The sequence below is a fragment of the Choristoneura fumiferana genome, unplaced genomic scaffold (genome assembly GCF_025370935.1).
Source record: "Choristoneura fumiferana unplaced genomic scaffold, NRCan_CFum_1 Sck3bRy_356;HRSCAF=692_pilon, whole genome shotgun sequence".
In the NCBI taxonomy this organism is placed as follows: domain Eukaryota; kingdom Metazoa; phylum Arthropoda; class Insecta; order Lepidoptera; family Tortricidae; genus Choristoneura; species Choristoneura fumiferana.
The window spans coordinates 31246-48091 of NW_027413009.1; the positions used below are offsets into that span (position 1 = coordinate 31246).

At 39.9% G+C, this 16846-nt stretch overlaps 2 protein-coding genes across 2 annotated transcripts; one reads left to right on the plus strand and one right to left on the minus strand.

Moving 5' to 3' along the window:
- Positions 1-12949, plus strand: Wdr59 (WD repeat domain 59). Its single transcript, XM_074110895.1, has 12 exons — positions 1-461; positions 547-754; positions 843-1424; positions 1516-1586; positions 1955-2293; positions 2571-2942; positions 3697-3847; positions 4363-4546; positions 5556-5676; positions 6629-6856; positions 7904-8121; positions 12111-12949. Exons 1-12 carry the CDS (start codon positions 213-215, stop codon positions 12199-12201), a joined length of 2814 nt encoding a protein of 937 aa, XP_073966996.1. The 5' UTR covers positions 1-212; the 3' UTR covers positions 12202-12949.
- Positions 12945-16654, minus strand: LOC141445114 (uncharacterized; the record flags this gene model as incomplete). Its single annotated transcript, XM_074110896.1, is given in 2 exon segments — positions 12945-15776; positions 16505-16654. Coding segments are annotated over 2 exon segments (178 nt in total), but the record flags the coding sequence as incomplete, so codon positions are not given.
- Between the last annotated feature and the right edge of the window lie 192 nt (positions 16655-16846).

Consider the following 16846-nt stretch of genomic DNA (forward strand, 5'->3'; position numbering starts at 1 on the left):
GATGTTTGTTTTGTGTTGGTTGAGTTGAGTTTAGTTTATCAGCCGGAGCATTCGTTCGTTTATCGTTTTTGTTTGTGTTTTTATAATAAATAACGCTTTGTGTGAGGCTAGGCTGTGTTTTGGACGCAATGATTTGTTTTTGTTATCGGTAACCAAATACACCGTAAAATTCATTATATTTCACCCAATTTGTATGGAGATTCGTGACGAAAATGTCGGTCCATTGGAGTTCAGAGGCGATGAAATGGGAGTACCGGGAGCTACAGGCGACGGCTATGTCCGTGGATTTCTCAGGCAACAACGTGCTATTGGCGGGACGCAGATGGCTAGCTATCAAACAAGTTAACTTAGAAGAAGATGCTGGAGATATTATCAAGAAGTACCCTCGCCATAGCAAATATGATGCCGCTGGAGCGGAGTGGTGCCAAACGTATCAGGGACAAAAACTATGCGCAATTGCGGTAAATTTAAAATAGGTACTCATATTCTGCATGCATACCCCATAGCAAACTTTTTATTCAGGAAAAATATCTAACTTATTTTCAGAGCAATCAACGTGTGGATGTGTATGAATGGCGCAATGGAAATGAATTGACATGTATCAATTCGTTACGAGGTCACACTCGGGTGGTTAGCGACACACACTTCCACAGACAGGATCATAACCTCATTGCAACATGTTCAATAGACACATTTACACACATGTGGGACCTTCGAGATTCGAGGAAACCTGTCATATCGCTATGTGCAGTTGGTGAGTGTATTACAATTTATTATGTCATTGACTAAAAAAAAATTATCATGTGGACATTTCATATTAATAAATATTGTTTTGATCGCAGCTGGAGCCTCCCAAGTTCAGTGGAACAAAGTAGCATCACACATAGTTGCCACAGCACATGATGGTGATATCAAAATTTGGGATTATAGGAAGCACAGTGCACCCTTTCAGTACATATCAGCACATTTGTGCAAAATTCACGGGGTTGATTGGAGTCCTCATCATGAATATCAGTTGGTAACATCAAGCCATGATGGCAGCATTAAATTCTTTGATATCAATAATGCAAGAAGACCAGAAAACATTATAATGACCAATTTTCCTGTCTGGAGAGCAATTTACACACCTTTTGGAAGTGGTTTGCTGACAATAGGCGTTGGTTGGGGTGGCTTGCCCAGAGTAGAGCAAGCTGGAGTCATTGGCATTTGGGTAGCTGGAGCTTTGACTCACAGGCTAGTGGGGCACACGGACACAGTACAAACAATGGTATGGAGACCCAACACTTCACCAGCCAATTTCCAACTGGTCACATGGGGTAGAGATCAGTCTTTAAGGATTTGGGCGATGCAGCCCTCGCTGTTAAAAATGTGCCATCACTACTTACCCTATGACATAGACAATGATGAAGATAATAATAGTGATAGTAAGTTATAAATAATTAAACATGCATTACTCACATGTTAAATAAATAAACAGTGAATTGATTAACATACTAATAATATTATTTCTTTTAGCAATGAGCTATGCATCAACTGTTGAAACTATGAATGATGCAGCTGACAATAAAGGACAAGATATTCAAATGGTAAACAAGCTAAACAATAATATATATAACATTATTCATGTTATTCTTGTTTGTAAATAAGATAAATAAGTGTGGTTTTAAGAAAATAATAGGACTTATTTTATGAAAACTATTATTATATCCTATCAGTTTCTCTAACACTGTTTACAGATTTTAATAATCATTTGGATTTTTTTTGTCTATCATATCAAAAATAAATTTATGTTTTAATACTTTTTTACCATACTTGGTTTCATCAATACAATATCATGAATCAAAAAATATGTGTATGATATTTGTGGAATAATTTTCGGCGTCATGGAAAATGGCATTAAAAGTTTCCCTACAGTGTTAGAGATAGACTTAATATTGTATGAATTCATTTACAGACCAAACTTTCAAGCACAACCCCTTCATCCATAGACGAAGAGTTTGAATCCATCCGAGAAATGGCTAACATAGAAGTAACGGATATGAATATAGAAACAAGAATTTGCCAGATACATTCAGAGCGCAATGGCTACACTGCCAACCTTCAAGTAACCTTCCCCAGAAATGTCTCTGAACAAACAATACCAAAGTTTGCTTGGCTCTCAGAAACAAATGTTGACAGCTCAACAACCATCAAAATATTACAAGCACTAGACAGAACAGCCCACAAGAAGAAAAAGGAAGGACAAAGGTGTCTATTGCATTGTTTAAAAACATTGGCAACATCTATTGATGAGGTAAAGTAATCTATAGAAAAAGTAATGTAATGTAAACCATATGCAAAACAAGTGTTTGCTTCTTTATTTTTCTATTGAATGAATTGATAAACATTGAGTTAAATGAACCAAGGCAAACTTCTCACTTTATGGGATCTCTACTAGTCAAACTGAGTGCATGAGAGGAGCATTTAGTTAGTTTGGAACCGACAAAGCTATAAAAGACAAGGTTATAAAAATATACCTGTTGGCCTAATATTCATAATTACATTACAGACTATACAATCTGTACTTTCAGATTCCAGTTAAATCTAGTGATGATTCTGACTCAATGAAATCAAGTCAAAGAAGTCAATCAGAGAGTGAAAATGCTGGTGATTCTTGCATTCCATTCCCGCGTACATGTGGCGCGAAGTGGTGCGGCGTCAACACGCTCGTCGTGTTCAGCCGTCCGTCCAACACGCGACGGCTGTCGCTGAAGCAAGAGGCAGGGACGCCGAGGTCAATGTCGTCCCTGTCGACACTGCCGAGCCTGTTCAGCAGCGGCTACAGCTCCGTGTCCCCGCACGCGACCACCACTCCGTCCCCGACCAACGCGCCTGGCTTCCCACAGTTGCTACACAGACATGCGTCTAATTCTATAACGACGTTCTATTTTCAAGATCGATGGGTAAGTAAGGTAGCCTGTTTTAATAATTTTAGTGTACATAGTTATACCTAGTGCCATCCATGAAGATGCGTGATTTTGTCAAAATTAGACATTAATGACATTGTAATAAGAACCACGGCATGCGTCATCGTTACCTATACGTACGCTACGTACCTAACCTATAAGATCATTGCACTGTGTATTGTGGAACTATAATCAGATGACCAGCCAAGTGCATGTCGGGCCACGCATTGTGTAGGGTTCCGTAACAATATGTGGCAAATATTCAAAAATCTGCATTAGTTTTTTTGCATCTATCGAAGATTTATTTTGCAAAAGAAAAATAATCAATTCCGAACATTACAAATCAAGATCTTAATGCAGGTATACATTTTTCAGAAAATCAGAAAAATCGAATTTTCTCGAAAACTGTGACACTTTGCTATGGTCATTTGTCTAATTTGGTAGATGACTTTCCTATAGAGTTGTGGATAACGCTCATTTTCGAGGCTTAAAGACTCGAGCCCTTAAGACTCCAGTCTTAAAGACTCGACTATATTTGACAATTAAATTGGCTTATTTTATGCGTATGGATGCAAGAAACCGTCTTTGCGGCCTTTGAGTCGTTAAGCCTCGAGAGTCTTTAGGGTTCGAGTCTTTAAGCCTCGAATGAGCGTTTTTCACAACACTACTTGCCTACCTATCTCCCCCTTAAGTTTGTCGTACTACTTAGGTACGAAACACATTAATTTATGATTGTTGTTATTATTCGCAGAAGGCTCAAGGGCGGCGCGCGGGCAGCATGCGCAGCCGCGGCAGCATATCGGGGTGCTCGCCGCGCGTCGTGCTGTACGGCACCGGCGATCTGTTCCCGCTCAACCGGGACCTCGCCGACAAATACGTCATCAACGCCGAGGATTCTGTCGGTACGACCAGAGATCAAGTGTTTAAACTTAGAATATTCACTCACGTAGAGGCGGTAGCGGTATCAGATCGGCGTTTTATTTGTGCGTAGAAGCATGTTTTTGGAAATACGCACACAATTGCGGTTTTGTTTTCTTCGAGCTTTGAACACGCAGGAATGAGCGAGTACACGCGCGTTCGGTTTAATTTAGTGCGTGTATAAGCGCGTAGATAATATGGTATGAATTTTTTGAAGTGGCCTGATCTCGTTAACAGCCCGCGTTTCGAACAAAGCCATTGTATTCTATCTATTGTGCCATCAACCGCATAATCCTCAGTTTAAAATGAACGGAAATATAAGATAAAATACCGGACAAAATAACGGGACACTAGTGGCCTAACTCTTACTGTTTAAAAGATAATCAATAATTAAAACGCGCAGTAAAATGAACTAAGCAATCTGTCGATGTTAACGGAAATCAAGAAAACCACGGTGTATAGCAATTATACGAGTAAATTAAATTGTAATTATTTTCAGAGATGTGTTCAGCGAACGCGCGGATAGCAAGCGACGCCGGCGAGAGCGAGCTGGCGCACGCGTGGCGGCTGGCGGCGCTGACGGCGCGGGCCATGCGCGCGCGCCGCCTCGACCACGCCGCCTCCAGTGAGGAGAGCCTGGCCTGGGCCGTGCACCCACTCTGCTCCACGCTGCTACAGTCGCTGTAAGTGCTGAGGGGCTACTACGAAATTCGAAGTTCGTGTCGTACCGTCCCTCTCACTCTCGTATTAAATAATATAGCGTCAGCGGGACGGCAAGATACGAAGTTCGAATTTTGCACTTCGTAGTATATGGCCTGGTGCTGGGACAACGAGCCGGTATCACGGCTATCAATAATCATCATCGTCCAGGTCATCATCTAGCAACAAATGTCTCAAGCAAGCTATAGAACATCATCGTCATCAGCCAGAAGACGTCCACTGCTGAACAAAAGCCTCCCCCTTAGAACACCATGATGAACGACCACTTGCATCCACCGGTTGCCCGCAACTTTCACAATGTCGTCAGTCCATCTAGTGGGAGGCCTGCCAATGCTCCGTCAGCGATGTCAGCAATAGCCCATATTTTTTTTTCGACAAACAAAAAAGACATTTTTCATGATTGATTGGTTTTTGGAGTCTTTTTGTATTTTTTATTTTTACTCCAAATTTGTTACTTTTAGGGTCATCCCGTGAAATACAACGAAAATACAAGACTCCAAAAACCAATCATGATTTGATTGCTATTGAGCAATCAAATCATGATTGGTTTTAAGCGACATCTCTTGTCCGGGTGAGCGGTTAGTTCCGAAGGAGTGTTGATGTCTCTCGATGAGAGCTAAAACATAGATGTCGCTAGTGTCACTGCTTAAGTGACTAAGAAAGGGAAAAAAGCAGGCTGAAATGTGTGGTGCATGGGAGAAATTTGTGTCTAGACTCCTGTCCAGTGGTGGTGTAGGGGTATGGCACGCAGCACGGAATGCTGAGGACCTGGGTTCGATTCCCAGCGCTGGTCTCTTTTTCTGTTTTTTCTGTGCATCCATGTTTCAGTTTGTATTTTCGTAAGACATTTTTCGTCATAAGCTACAAGTAACTAATAACAGCAAATCAGATCAACAGATCGAACCGATCTGGATCTTACTATCTGCACGCGCAAGTGGTATTTGAGAAAGTTTTGTGTTCCTTTGATTTCAGAATATCCCACTTCGCCAAAGCTGGAGACGTTCAAATGGCAGCTATGCTGGCTTGCGCTTTTTCCATCTTTAACGACACGACCAAGTGGAGTTCACAGTCCTCCATTAGCATTTCGAGCTTCGTAAGTTAACTCGCCTCATTCTCCTTCCAATTTTTCGCTTTACTTTCCTTATATTCAGGGCAGCATACTCCTTTGCTATCGTGAAAATTCGGAACACACGATTTCTTCCGTACTCGTATGCTGCCGACGTGTCTATGAATTATTGAATTAATCTATATATATAAAATTCAAAGAGATAGGATAGGGAATAAATAGGATTTACATTTTCACTTCAAAATGTATAAATAAATTTTAAATGGATCCTTCTTAGCTAAACGAATGATGAGCTTGTCTTCATGTGGTGTAGTCTTCCTGGGCCTAACTTTTCTAGGAACATTTTCTGATGTTCTGTGTTGTTTGTAACGTGTGACTACATTAAACACCATCTTTAGTGAACAACCCAGATGGTCTGCAATCTTTCTATACGTCCATTTTCGATCCATATTCAAAGTAACTATAATTTTTCTTGTCGAAGCATCACAACTTTTGTTCTTATCCATTTTCAACTATTAAATCACGCAACAATTTATGATAAACAGTTTGAAAAAGGTGGCAAAACGCGTAATGCTGCGTAAGTAGTGTTGTTTTTTCTAAATATTCAAATTTCGAACGTTAGCCATTCTTTAAATTGCTCTGTTTCTAATTAGTTGTCCAAGCCGCCAGTGTTAAGGAAATTGATAATTGTTATGATACCGGGTTTTCTTTTTTAATTTCCATTGAGTGTTAAATAATGTTATTTAATTTTGAAGCTAGAGCTGTTTAAGTACTAACAAGTATTAAATATTCTTTGATGTCACACAAAAAATGCTCTTAAAGTATTGCTTGAATTAAGAATTTATAAATTGTACTAAGTGTTTCTAATTATATGACCACCACTGTAGCTTTGGCTTCATCTTCACTTTTAATCAAGTAAAATAGGTTCAGCTTGATGTAAAAAAAAAGATGGTCGTTTAATGCATGAAATGGGTTCCAGAGCAACGGCACATCTCCGTACAGCACGGTGAACCAGTTTAGCGAGATCGCAGACGGCTGGACGACGGTCCGCAGCAGCTCGTGCTCGGAGGCCGACCCGCTGGCCGCGGAGCGCCCGGAACCCGAGGACTGCGTTCTGGACGACGCCACTGGACACCAATACCACTGCTTTAAGCGCGTTTATGCCGATATATTGCACCGGTGGCAGCTGCTGTACAAGAGGACTGAGGTTAGATAAACTTCTTATGTAACCTTTTTTTTTGCTTTGTTGGGTCAGATATTTGTGCTGGTGACTTTACTTGTGAATTACATGTTATGTTTTATTGTAGATAGCTTCTGTTTGGCTACAGTAACATGCCTAAGTAAGCACGTGTAACGAGATGGTTACGCCATGTATAATCAACATCTGAAGTTGAGAACATTATTTATTCTACTCGAGATTGATTTAGTTGTTTTGTCTGTTCAATGTATCCTAACAGGAGAGCAGTATAAAACATAAAAAATAGAAATTGCTACAAACATCCTTTCCTAAACAGCAAGAAGACGGTTTTCAAAGGGTAAACACGGCACGGCAAAACATTTTTTTGACGTCAGTGATGATGACCAGTATGCGTATGTACGCAACCATTGCCATTGCAAAGCTACAAGAAACTCAACGGAAAAAGCAAACATACATGATGATGATGTGGAAGCATACATTTATGCTGTTAATGTTTACTGCAAGGGATTGCCTCCGAAAACACATCTAACGCACGCTTCTCCCTATGCCTATGAAAAATTTTGGTCCACGATACTGATAAAGACGTCCTTTAGACCGTATCATATGTGTGCTTGCACGCAGATGGGCAGGGAAAGAGACGAATGTTCGAGGTTTTGTGTGATGATCGATGAACGGCCTTTATTTGTTCATTAATGTTTTATTGTTTTTCTGCTTGTGTTACTTGTTTTTATATACAGTCGCACCATTTGATTCCTGATCCACCGTAGAGCGTTTGCATAAGTGTCAAGCAATGTGATATCACTATGACTTTTCCTACGAAAAGGTTCCACAGTGGGTCACGATTCAGTTGGTTCGATAGTACGTATAATCGTATAATTCGTTGAGTTTCTTGTCGAATTCTTCTCAACAGAGGTTTTTCCGAACCGGTGGTAGTTTTTTTTTTGACATTGAAGCGCTTGTTATAGCCTAAATTGAATTAAGATATTTTGAATTTGACTTTGACGTGTGGTCTAAGCTTTAGTGCTTAACTTAGTTTTACTGTGTATAAATACACAGGTGATGAAGCTGGTAGTGAACAAGCAGAGCAGCGCGCACGTGGGGCCGGAGCTGGGCGCGCTGTGCGCGTACTGCGGGCGCGCGACGCGCGCGGCGGCGTGCGCGCCGTGCCGCCGCCTGGCGCTGCGCTGCGCCGTGTGCGCCCTCGGCGTGCGCGGCCTCGCCGCCGCCTGCGCCTACTGCGGACACGCCGGACACGCCAGGCACATGCTCAACTGGTAACGTTATAATAATAAGTACCTGGGCGACCGAGCTTTGCTCCAGCTAACCCCTACAAACCAAATTTCATCGTAATCGTTGGAGCCGTTTCCGAGATCCCCGAAATATATATATAGAATTGCTCGTTTAAAGGTATTAGTACCTGGACGACCGCGCTATGCTCAGGCTAAAACTTGATAACAAGCGTTTCCCCAGAGATAAGACCAATCTAGATCGATTTTTCATCCAAGAAAACCCCTTCATCATCGAAATCGTTGAAGCCGTTTCCGAGATCCCCAAAATATATATATGTATATACGAAAATTGCTCCTTTAAAGATATTAGATAATTAAGCAAATTAAGCAAAGCTTATTACACAATTAACACATTAATACGCATTATTATATAGATATAGGAACTTAAATAAATCATCACCATCTCAGCCATAGGACGTTCACTGTTGGACATATGCGTCCCCTGTAGACCTCCGGTTGCTTCAGATGGAAGTGGCTTGCATCCACCGTGAACCGGCGTCCGTCCGGTCATCCGTCCATCTCGTTGGTGGATGTCGTACGCTGCGCTTGCCGATCCGTGGTCTCCATTTGAGAAGTTACGAGCCCAACGGCCATCCGTGACTTAACAAAAAATAACAAAAAATGGAACCAACTACAAAACCCTTGAAAATATTTTTCTAGGTACGTACTAGCTCGAAGTCGGTGCCTCAGCACGAGACAGCAGGAGTGGGACAATATAGTCGTCTACCTCTTTTACATAACTACTGGGTTTCAATCCCTCCTGCTGGGTCGTGCTGAGTCACCGACTTCGAGCTAGTACGTACCTAGAAAAATATTTTCAAGGGTTTTGTAGTCGGTTCCATTTTTTGTTATTTTTTATTATTTTTTGGAGTCGGTTTTACTTTTTGTTAAAAAATTTCTTTATTTCTCACTTTTTAGTGATTCGTAGCCAAAGTACATCTCACAACGATTCCATTAAGCCCAAACACGACTTAGTTGCTTTGTTTTATAACAGAGTTCCGTTGCCTACCTTCTGGCTTCAGCATCAGATCAGTTCGAAAGAATCATTAACTTAAAGCTTCTTCTTAGTCGCTTATCTAGGTATATTAATCATGATCGTTTATAGACGAGCGAGCATTACTTAGCTTTGATGAGTTCCATTGGTCATCACGGTCTTCTTCATCAGGTCCAGGTTACCAAATGATACTTTCTGAATGTAAATGCTCATCTTAATGCTAAAAATGCCAAAATCGCCATAGGTGTGCCTATAAAATTTGAGGTTTGCCCTCGATTTCCCTAGGATCCCATCATCAGATCTTGACTTGGTGACAATGGGACCACCTCAGAAGAATACCCTTTCAATTAAAAAAATAAATCGCGTTTGGGACGGAGGCTAGTGAATTCTCGCAGCGAATTGACGTCGCTTTTTTTTTTTTTATTTTATTTTTTAATTTTTAACAATTACACAGTGTATACATGAACACATTTTTCGCCAAACTGCATGACAGTTTGTTGGCGAAATGAAACACTCAAAACACTTCCTTATATAAATACTGTGCAAAACTTATTTATATAACTAACCTATCCTAATTTACGTTTAAATAAGGTATATTATGTACAATAAAATTAAATAAACTAAAACTATATTAAATCTAAAAATGGACCCTGCGGCATGGTACCAAAGATGCTGGCAGCATTTCCCCGCTGGATCGCAAGACTGATGCGTTGAGCGAGGAAACTGCCAGCTCTTCGGTCTCCTGTGGTATCTCTGAGTCTCTTTGATAGATCTTTGTATTTATTTATATTATTTATATTATCAAATTTACATTTATATGTATATTACGAGTTATATAAAAGAAAAAAAATAATAATAATAATATGAGAAATAGGTGGCTTGCGTTTCGTTGTCAGCATTTTACCATGATATTATATTTTCTTTATTAATTTCTATTCTATTTCTCTCTACTATTACTTGTATTCATATAATATGTACTCACGTTATTTTACGTGTTCTTTTGCTGTAAATAATTGTTGTTTGTAAATTTTCTGTTCAAATTGATGATAAGTATTATATTTTTGTAACTGGCTGCTGGTGAGTGATGGAAGGAGCACGCGTCTTGATTTGCATGTACCTAATAAGTTATAATTATTGCATTAGTATTTTATTTTATTTATTTTAAGTATTCATATTTTATAATTTTTATTACCTCGCTGCCATGTCTGACGTTTTTGACGCTAGCCACGGTAATGAATTCTTTTCGATGTCTGCCTCAAGCTCTTACGACTCCTTGAGCGATCTATCGGATGCGCCGGATCTTGGTGATCGATTGCAAAGCACTTTCTCATCTTCCAACAAAACTTTTAATGTTGCACATATTAATGTGCAGAGTATTCCCGCACATTTTTCTGAGTTACTCACTAGTTTTTCTACCAAAAAATATATATATAATATTCACGCCGCGGTTTTTAACAGCGTAACTTTGTGAATCAAGTAAACCTAAGAGCTGGGACGCGCTACGGCTAAACCGCCGCGATTTTTAACCGCGTGACTTTGTGAATCAAGTAAACTTAAGAGCTGGGCCGCGCTACGGCTAAACCGCCACGTTTTTTAACCGCGTGACTTTGTGAATCAAGTAAACTTAAGAGCAGGGCCGCGCTACGGCTAAACCGCCGCGATTTTTAACCGCGTGACTTTGTGAATCAAGTAAACTTAAGAGCTGGGCCGCGCTACGGCTAAACCGCCACGTTTTTTAACCGCGTGACTTTGTGAATCAAGTAAACTTAAAAGCAGGGCCGCGCTACGGCTAAACCGCCGCAATTTTTAACCGCGTGACTTTGTGAATCAAGTTAACTTAAGAGCTGGGCCGCGCTACGGCTAAACCGCCACGATTTTTAGCCGCGTGCCTTTGTGAATCAAGTAAACTTAAGAGCTGGGCCGCGCTACGGCTAAACCGCCGCGATTTTTAGCCGCGTGACTTTGTGAATCAAGTAAACTTAAGAGCTACGGCTAAACCGCGCGCGCGTGACGGCTTAAGAACCGCCGCGATTTTTAACAGCGTGACTGTGAATCAAGTTAACTTAAGAGCTGGGCCGCGCTACGGCTAAAACTTAAGAGTAAACAGGGCCGCGCTACGGCTAAACCGCCGCGATTTTTAACCGCGTGACTGTGAATCAAGTTAACTTAAGAGCAGGGCCGCGCTACGGCTAAACCGCCGCGATTTTTAACCGCGTGACTTTGTGAATCAAGTAAACTGGTGGCTTTAAAGGCCCCCTTACACATGCTCGTTTATAAGCATGCTTATTAGCATGTTTATAAGCGTGCTAGTAGTACCTGAAGTACCAGTATGCCACTAAATAAGCATGCGTAGCACGTGTCCTATACACACATGCTAGTAGGCAGCATTTGCTCAATAGTAGAATGCTTTCGTGCTAGTAACTAGAATGTGTAACAGTAGCTTAAGTTTACTTGATTCCCAAAGTCAGCACGCGGTTAAAAATCGCGGCGGTTTAGCCGTAGCGCGGCCCAGCTCTTAAGTTTAATAGAAAGAAAGAAAATACATTTATTTAACGCCATAAAACAAACATAGAACAGATAAAGACATACATGACGCTAAATAGCGCGGTGGTTTAGCCGTAGTGAGGCCTAGCTTTTCGATGATGAAACTCGTTGTGAGGAAGCTAGCCTCCATCGTCTTTCCATAGAAGAAAACTAAACACTGTCCAATATTAAATACTTTTCTGAATCAAAAACTCATCTACGTCTGTGCGTACGTCTGGACTCATAATTTCCACAGATTATCGACACAAGTTTCAAACGCTAATACCGACACAAAAATGCTGTCGTATCTGTCCAACGTCAGCGTAGCGAAGCGTCTGTGTATTTGTGGCGAGCGTTCATCGCACTATTTAAGCAACGAATTGGGAATAAGCAAACTGCTTACAGATTATTATAATTTTTCTTCTTTGTATACGAATCATTTTCTTTTATTTATCAGGTTCGAGAAGCACGACACGTGTCCCACGGGCTGCGGCTGCAAATGCCTGATCGACAGCAACGCATTCTGGAAAGGGGTCAAGTACGCGTAACAACGTGAGCCAACTTTGCCATTTCTCGCATTTGTGGGGTTATAGTTAAGTGCTGTATATAAGTACGATCTTCCGACTGCTAGTGGGAGTGGACAAATTCAAAACTGAACAAATATGATGACCGCATAAAAACTTTCCCTTATATTATGTGGCGATCACTTAAATAAAAATATGAACAATATAATAGCAGTCTACAACAGTTTAACGCTTCTCAATCTTCTACTTCTGAAATCAGGTAAAACGTGTTGATCCAACTGATTTTCATCTCTAATTCTACAACGATTGAAATTTTCTGAAATTTTATACTGTTTAGTTCCAAATAAGTTTTTAATTTGGATTTAATCTTTCTTTTGCAATCCCTGCAGACAGTGCTGGAGAATATTGACACTTCCTTTACGCATTAATCTATCAGTGGCAACAGATATTCTGTGCAACACCGCTATCATACCTTCAACCGGCACTGTCTGCAATAGAATGTTAACACGAAGTGCTTTATTAAAGTCGAACAAGAAGCTAGACTGTATAGTATAGTATACCTATACGGATATGTTGGAACGTGATCAAACCAATAAGTCGCTTTTTTCCCTCCCAAGTCGCTCCCAAGTTATGGAGGATCAAAATGACAGCTTACTCCTATTAGGTAGAAATACCTAGTTTAAATGTATAATTTTATTGTAAATATTATAAGTCTTATTTGCTACTGATACTGCCATTTGGGTATAATTTATAATAAATACACTGAAATCGATTTATGTTTTTATTTAACAAACTTTTTACAATTTTATAATTATCCAATGAGAATGAGTTACCAGTGTAAATTTTAGTGCAATTCCTGAAATGTATGCTTTTACTTCAGTCTCGTTAAAGCATTTCATAAGATAATGAAAAAGCGAGCCGTAAAGTTTGGGCACCTAAATACTTGTTGTTTGGTCGTTATTCAGATCTAAGTAGTTTCACTCTAATGTCTGTTACCAATTCAAGGCCCTTGGGATAGCAAAAAGTTCTTAATTTTAATATAGTTTATTGGTTACGACATTTTAAGTTTTAAATTAAGATAACTAAAAAAAACCACTACTATTTTTGCTAAAAAGCTGCAGAATAATACGAAACAATATTTCAAATCTGTGCGTCAAGGATGCCATCTGCCAGTGTAGTTTATTCATTTATTTGTAATACGTCCATCTATGTTGTGTTCAGTTCGAATTCGAAAGTTTAGTAAGTGCTAAACTTCACAGACGGTTTTCACAAGCTTTTTCACCTGTCCCGATATTTGTGTGTGTCGGTGATCAAATGTTGCAAGTTATATTTGAGCCCGTGGTTATTTTATGGCGCATGCGACTGTTCCGAAGTATCGATCTTCGTTAATATCAAGGTACGCGGAACAAAACCCGAATTTAATACATAAAATTAGTAATGACTAATGACCGCGATAGTCTAAAATATTGTGAGCTACGACGGTTTCCGATTGAACTTCTAAAATAATCTTCAGTTGGAATTCTTCTTCCTGGTGTCATAATACGCAGTCTTAGGCCGCTGTTTTCCAATGTCATAACAAATGAAACTATAGAAAACAGAGACGAATATTAAATATAATTAGGTATGTAAGCTCAGTAGATATAGCAATTTCTTGAATCTTCTCTAGGGCAGAATGGTAGAAAGTATGAAGTGGTAATGGTATTGGTAGTTTTTATAATTTAAGGCTTTATGACACTGTGAGCGCGGCGTAAAGTGTAAACAAATCGATATTTATCGATTAAGTCGTTGCAGCTATCATGAGCAGCTTTCATGATCCCGCGTTGTTGACGCCACACGACGCCCGCAGCGTAAAAAAAGCCATAGGTTAAAATGTGGACTGGTTATCGAAATCTTATAGTATTTAATCCTAATTACAGTAATTGGAAAAAATATAGCTTATTTACATTTTTGCAGCAGGTTCTATACATTTACAATTAACTTACGGCTAGGGAGGTAAAGTACTATGACATTATTTCAGTAGGTACGACGATAAGGCGACTCACTCTATCGTGGCCAAGTAACCGGTTAGCACACCTAATAATAAGCTTACGTTAGGTAACCAAAGTGCAGTCTACATCAAATGACGATTAACAATGCTTCAATGCCTTAAAGGCACTTTATTAATCGATGTTGAATGCTAACCTTGCTACAATCATAATAAAATCTAATTAATAATAAATAACGCTAACAACCGACATAAAACTAATATTTTTGATTTTTTCCATATTGAACTTACAGTTGGGTAGGTATCTAGTTAAATTAAACGTAGGATACAACTAAAAAAAGTATATCATCTCTACCTATAACAAATAAAAAAATCAGGAAAATATTAGATTGACTTCACACAATTCCTGAAATTATTCAACTTTAAACGATTACTACAGCCTGAGGCACTTCCAAATGATAAATAATTTTTTTTTTTACTGAGATAAACACTACTCAACGCACATAAAGTTACATATTTGGTCAATTAAATGCGAGTCTTTCTTTATGGATACAAAGTGTACTAAAATTAATTTAGGTACACTGTTGGCAATTGAAATATTTCAGAGATTCAGTTAATATATTTTATAATATATTTAGTAGTTACTTTTGTTTACTAACATTGAGATTAGTATATAAATAAAGTTAACGGAAAATAGGTAGGTATGTCAAAAAGGTTGTGTGAGCTAACTAGAGCTTTTAGCTACTACATAGTCTGTACCGGAACAATACCTAATTTATTTTATTGGATGGGTACCCGCTAAATCGTATTAATTGGAACGCATATTTAACCCCTGGCAAATGTTTTTTCGCCACAACTTTAAAGCCACCACGGCCCGTGCGAGTCGCTAAGCAAGGGTCGCCGCGAAAGCGTGCAAAATTTAATTATTCGCGTATGTATTTTCCTAAAGCATAATATTATAAATCTCCTTCCCTTTTCCGGATGGAAGGTATATTAGGTATATTGTGTGTGTTTGTGACTGAAGAACCCGTATGTTTTGGATTAGAAAGGACTAGAGACATGGGCGTACCCAGCTTCTGGCCTAGGGGGGTGCAAGTCAGATTTTTAGGTCAGATCACCCGCGCTTTTTTTGTCATACGGAGCAAGTTCATACATTTTCTCGATTCGAAAAATCGCGATTGTTGAATTGCATTGCGTTTGCATCACTGCCAAAAGCGGCTGTACCTACTAAACGGGACATGAACGGGAAGAACATGCCATGAGATATTATTCTCTAGTCTAGTACCTACCAAATTATTTATAATAAAAAAAGCTTAAAGCCCTTTTTAACTTATTTATGAGTGGTACATTTCGTACTAGATTTTCATCTCTCAAAGGCAAATACAATATTTCACGGCGCGTGTTTTGACGAATGGCTAGTGAAGTCTAACAATAAAATGCGTCCGATTTATTTTTCGAACATGCCGACAACATCCTATTGGGTATGGCCCTTGAGTATTTCTATGAATATCTACAACTAATAATCTAATTGCTCGGACATAAAATGTGAGGTGCATGCACGACGAAATAAGATGGACACGTCGGATCTCAGAGGCGAGTTGTTCTATTGTAGCAGCTAAAACAATAAACGACATTATTAGTTCAAACATCTAATCGTATTGGAAAACTAGAGTGCAAATACATAAATATTATGTGCATTTATTAGACATTTCTGAACTACTTAATACTTATTTATAGGGTGATAAAAGAATTAATTGTAAATCGCTAGGTTTTTTTAGTACATTGATACCATCCCGACTAGCGCTTACATTGTCGCCCCAGGGAAGTTATTTTCGCTGCTGATGAGATGAGTGATGACATAGACTGTCATCAGCATCGAACATAACTAACATCAAGTACAGTCGAGAACATAATTATCTATACAGCTATCGAGTCGAATATATGATACCTATGGTTAGTGCTATACAGTTGTGTAGATACATTTTCGACGCCTTGGTAACGTCACTTACCGAATACATGTCAGCATCGCTTGATTTTTAAGTGGTATGTGATGTTGATATATTGTCATCTCATGAGCTAAGTCTACGGGCCTACGCTAGCTGGCACGGGTGCACGCGACGCGACGCTCGCAGTTAGCGCTGCTCATACTACTTTTCAATAGGCGTCCACCCGCTCCGCACAAAGCCACCAGCTAGCGTAGGCCCTACAGCGAACTCGAAGGTGGTGGGGGTTAATCGAGGATACGACACTCGCAGTAGCTAGATAAAATGAATGTCGCTGGCTCAGTCAACGCGCGTTTGCCGCACGAGCGGCGTGAGCAGCACGAGTGTGGCGCGCGCGTACCTCTCTAGCAAGCGGCGCTTGAGTTCGGGCGGGTAGGTCACGTAGATGTAATGGTCGTCTTCGTCCTCATCCGGGAGTCGCTCGCGCGCCGGGGACGAGTGCGTTGTCATCGACACACTCGCGCTGCCGCCCACGCTGCCCTCCTCCGAACTGCGGCAGAAAGGGAGATCCACTTAAACACTTGCAAACCGCGCGCCGTACAACGTGTTCAACGTGTGTGACACATTTAGATTGGTTTTTGGAGTCTTTTTGTATTTTTTATTTCAACTCCAAATTTTGTTACTTTTACGGTCATCCCGTAAAACCAATATCGAAAAATACAAACTGAACATAGATGCACAG

Excerpts from the sequence above, each read along its gene's own strand:
- Wdr59 (XM_074110895.1), top strand. The coding sequence starts at position 213 with ATGTCGGTCCATTGGAGTTCAGAGGCGATGAAATGGGAGTACCGGGAG. Across the intron at positions 1,587-1,954 it reads AAGGACAAGATATTCAAATG|ACCAAACTTTCAAGCACAAC; the intron begins GTAAACAAGCTA and ends ATTCATTTACAG. Across the intron at positions 2,294-2,570 it reads TGGCAACATCTATTGATGAG|ATTCCAGTTAAATCTAGTGA; the intron begins GTAAAGTAATCT and ends CTGTACTTTCAG.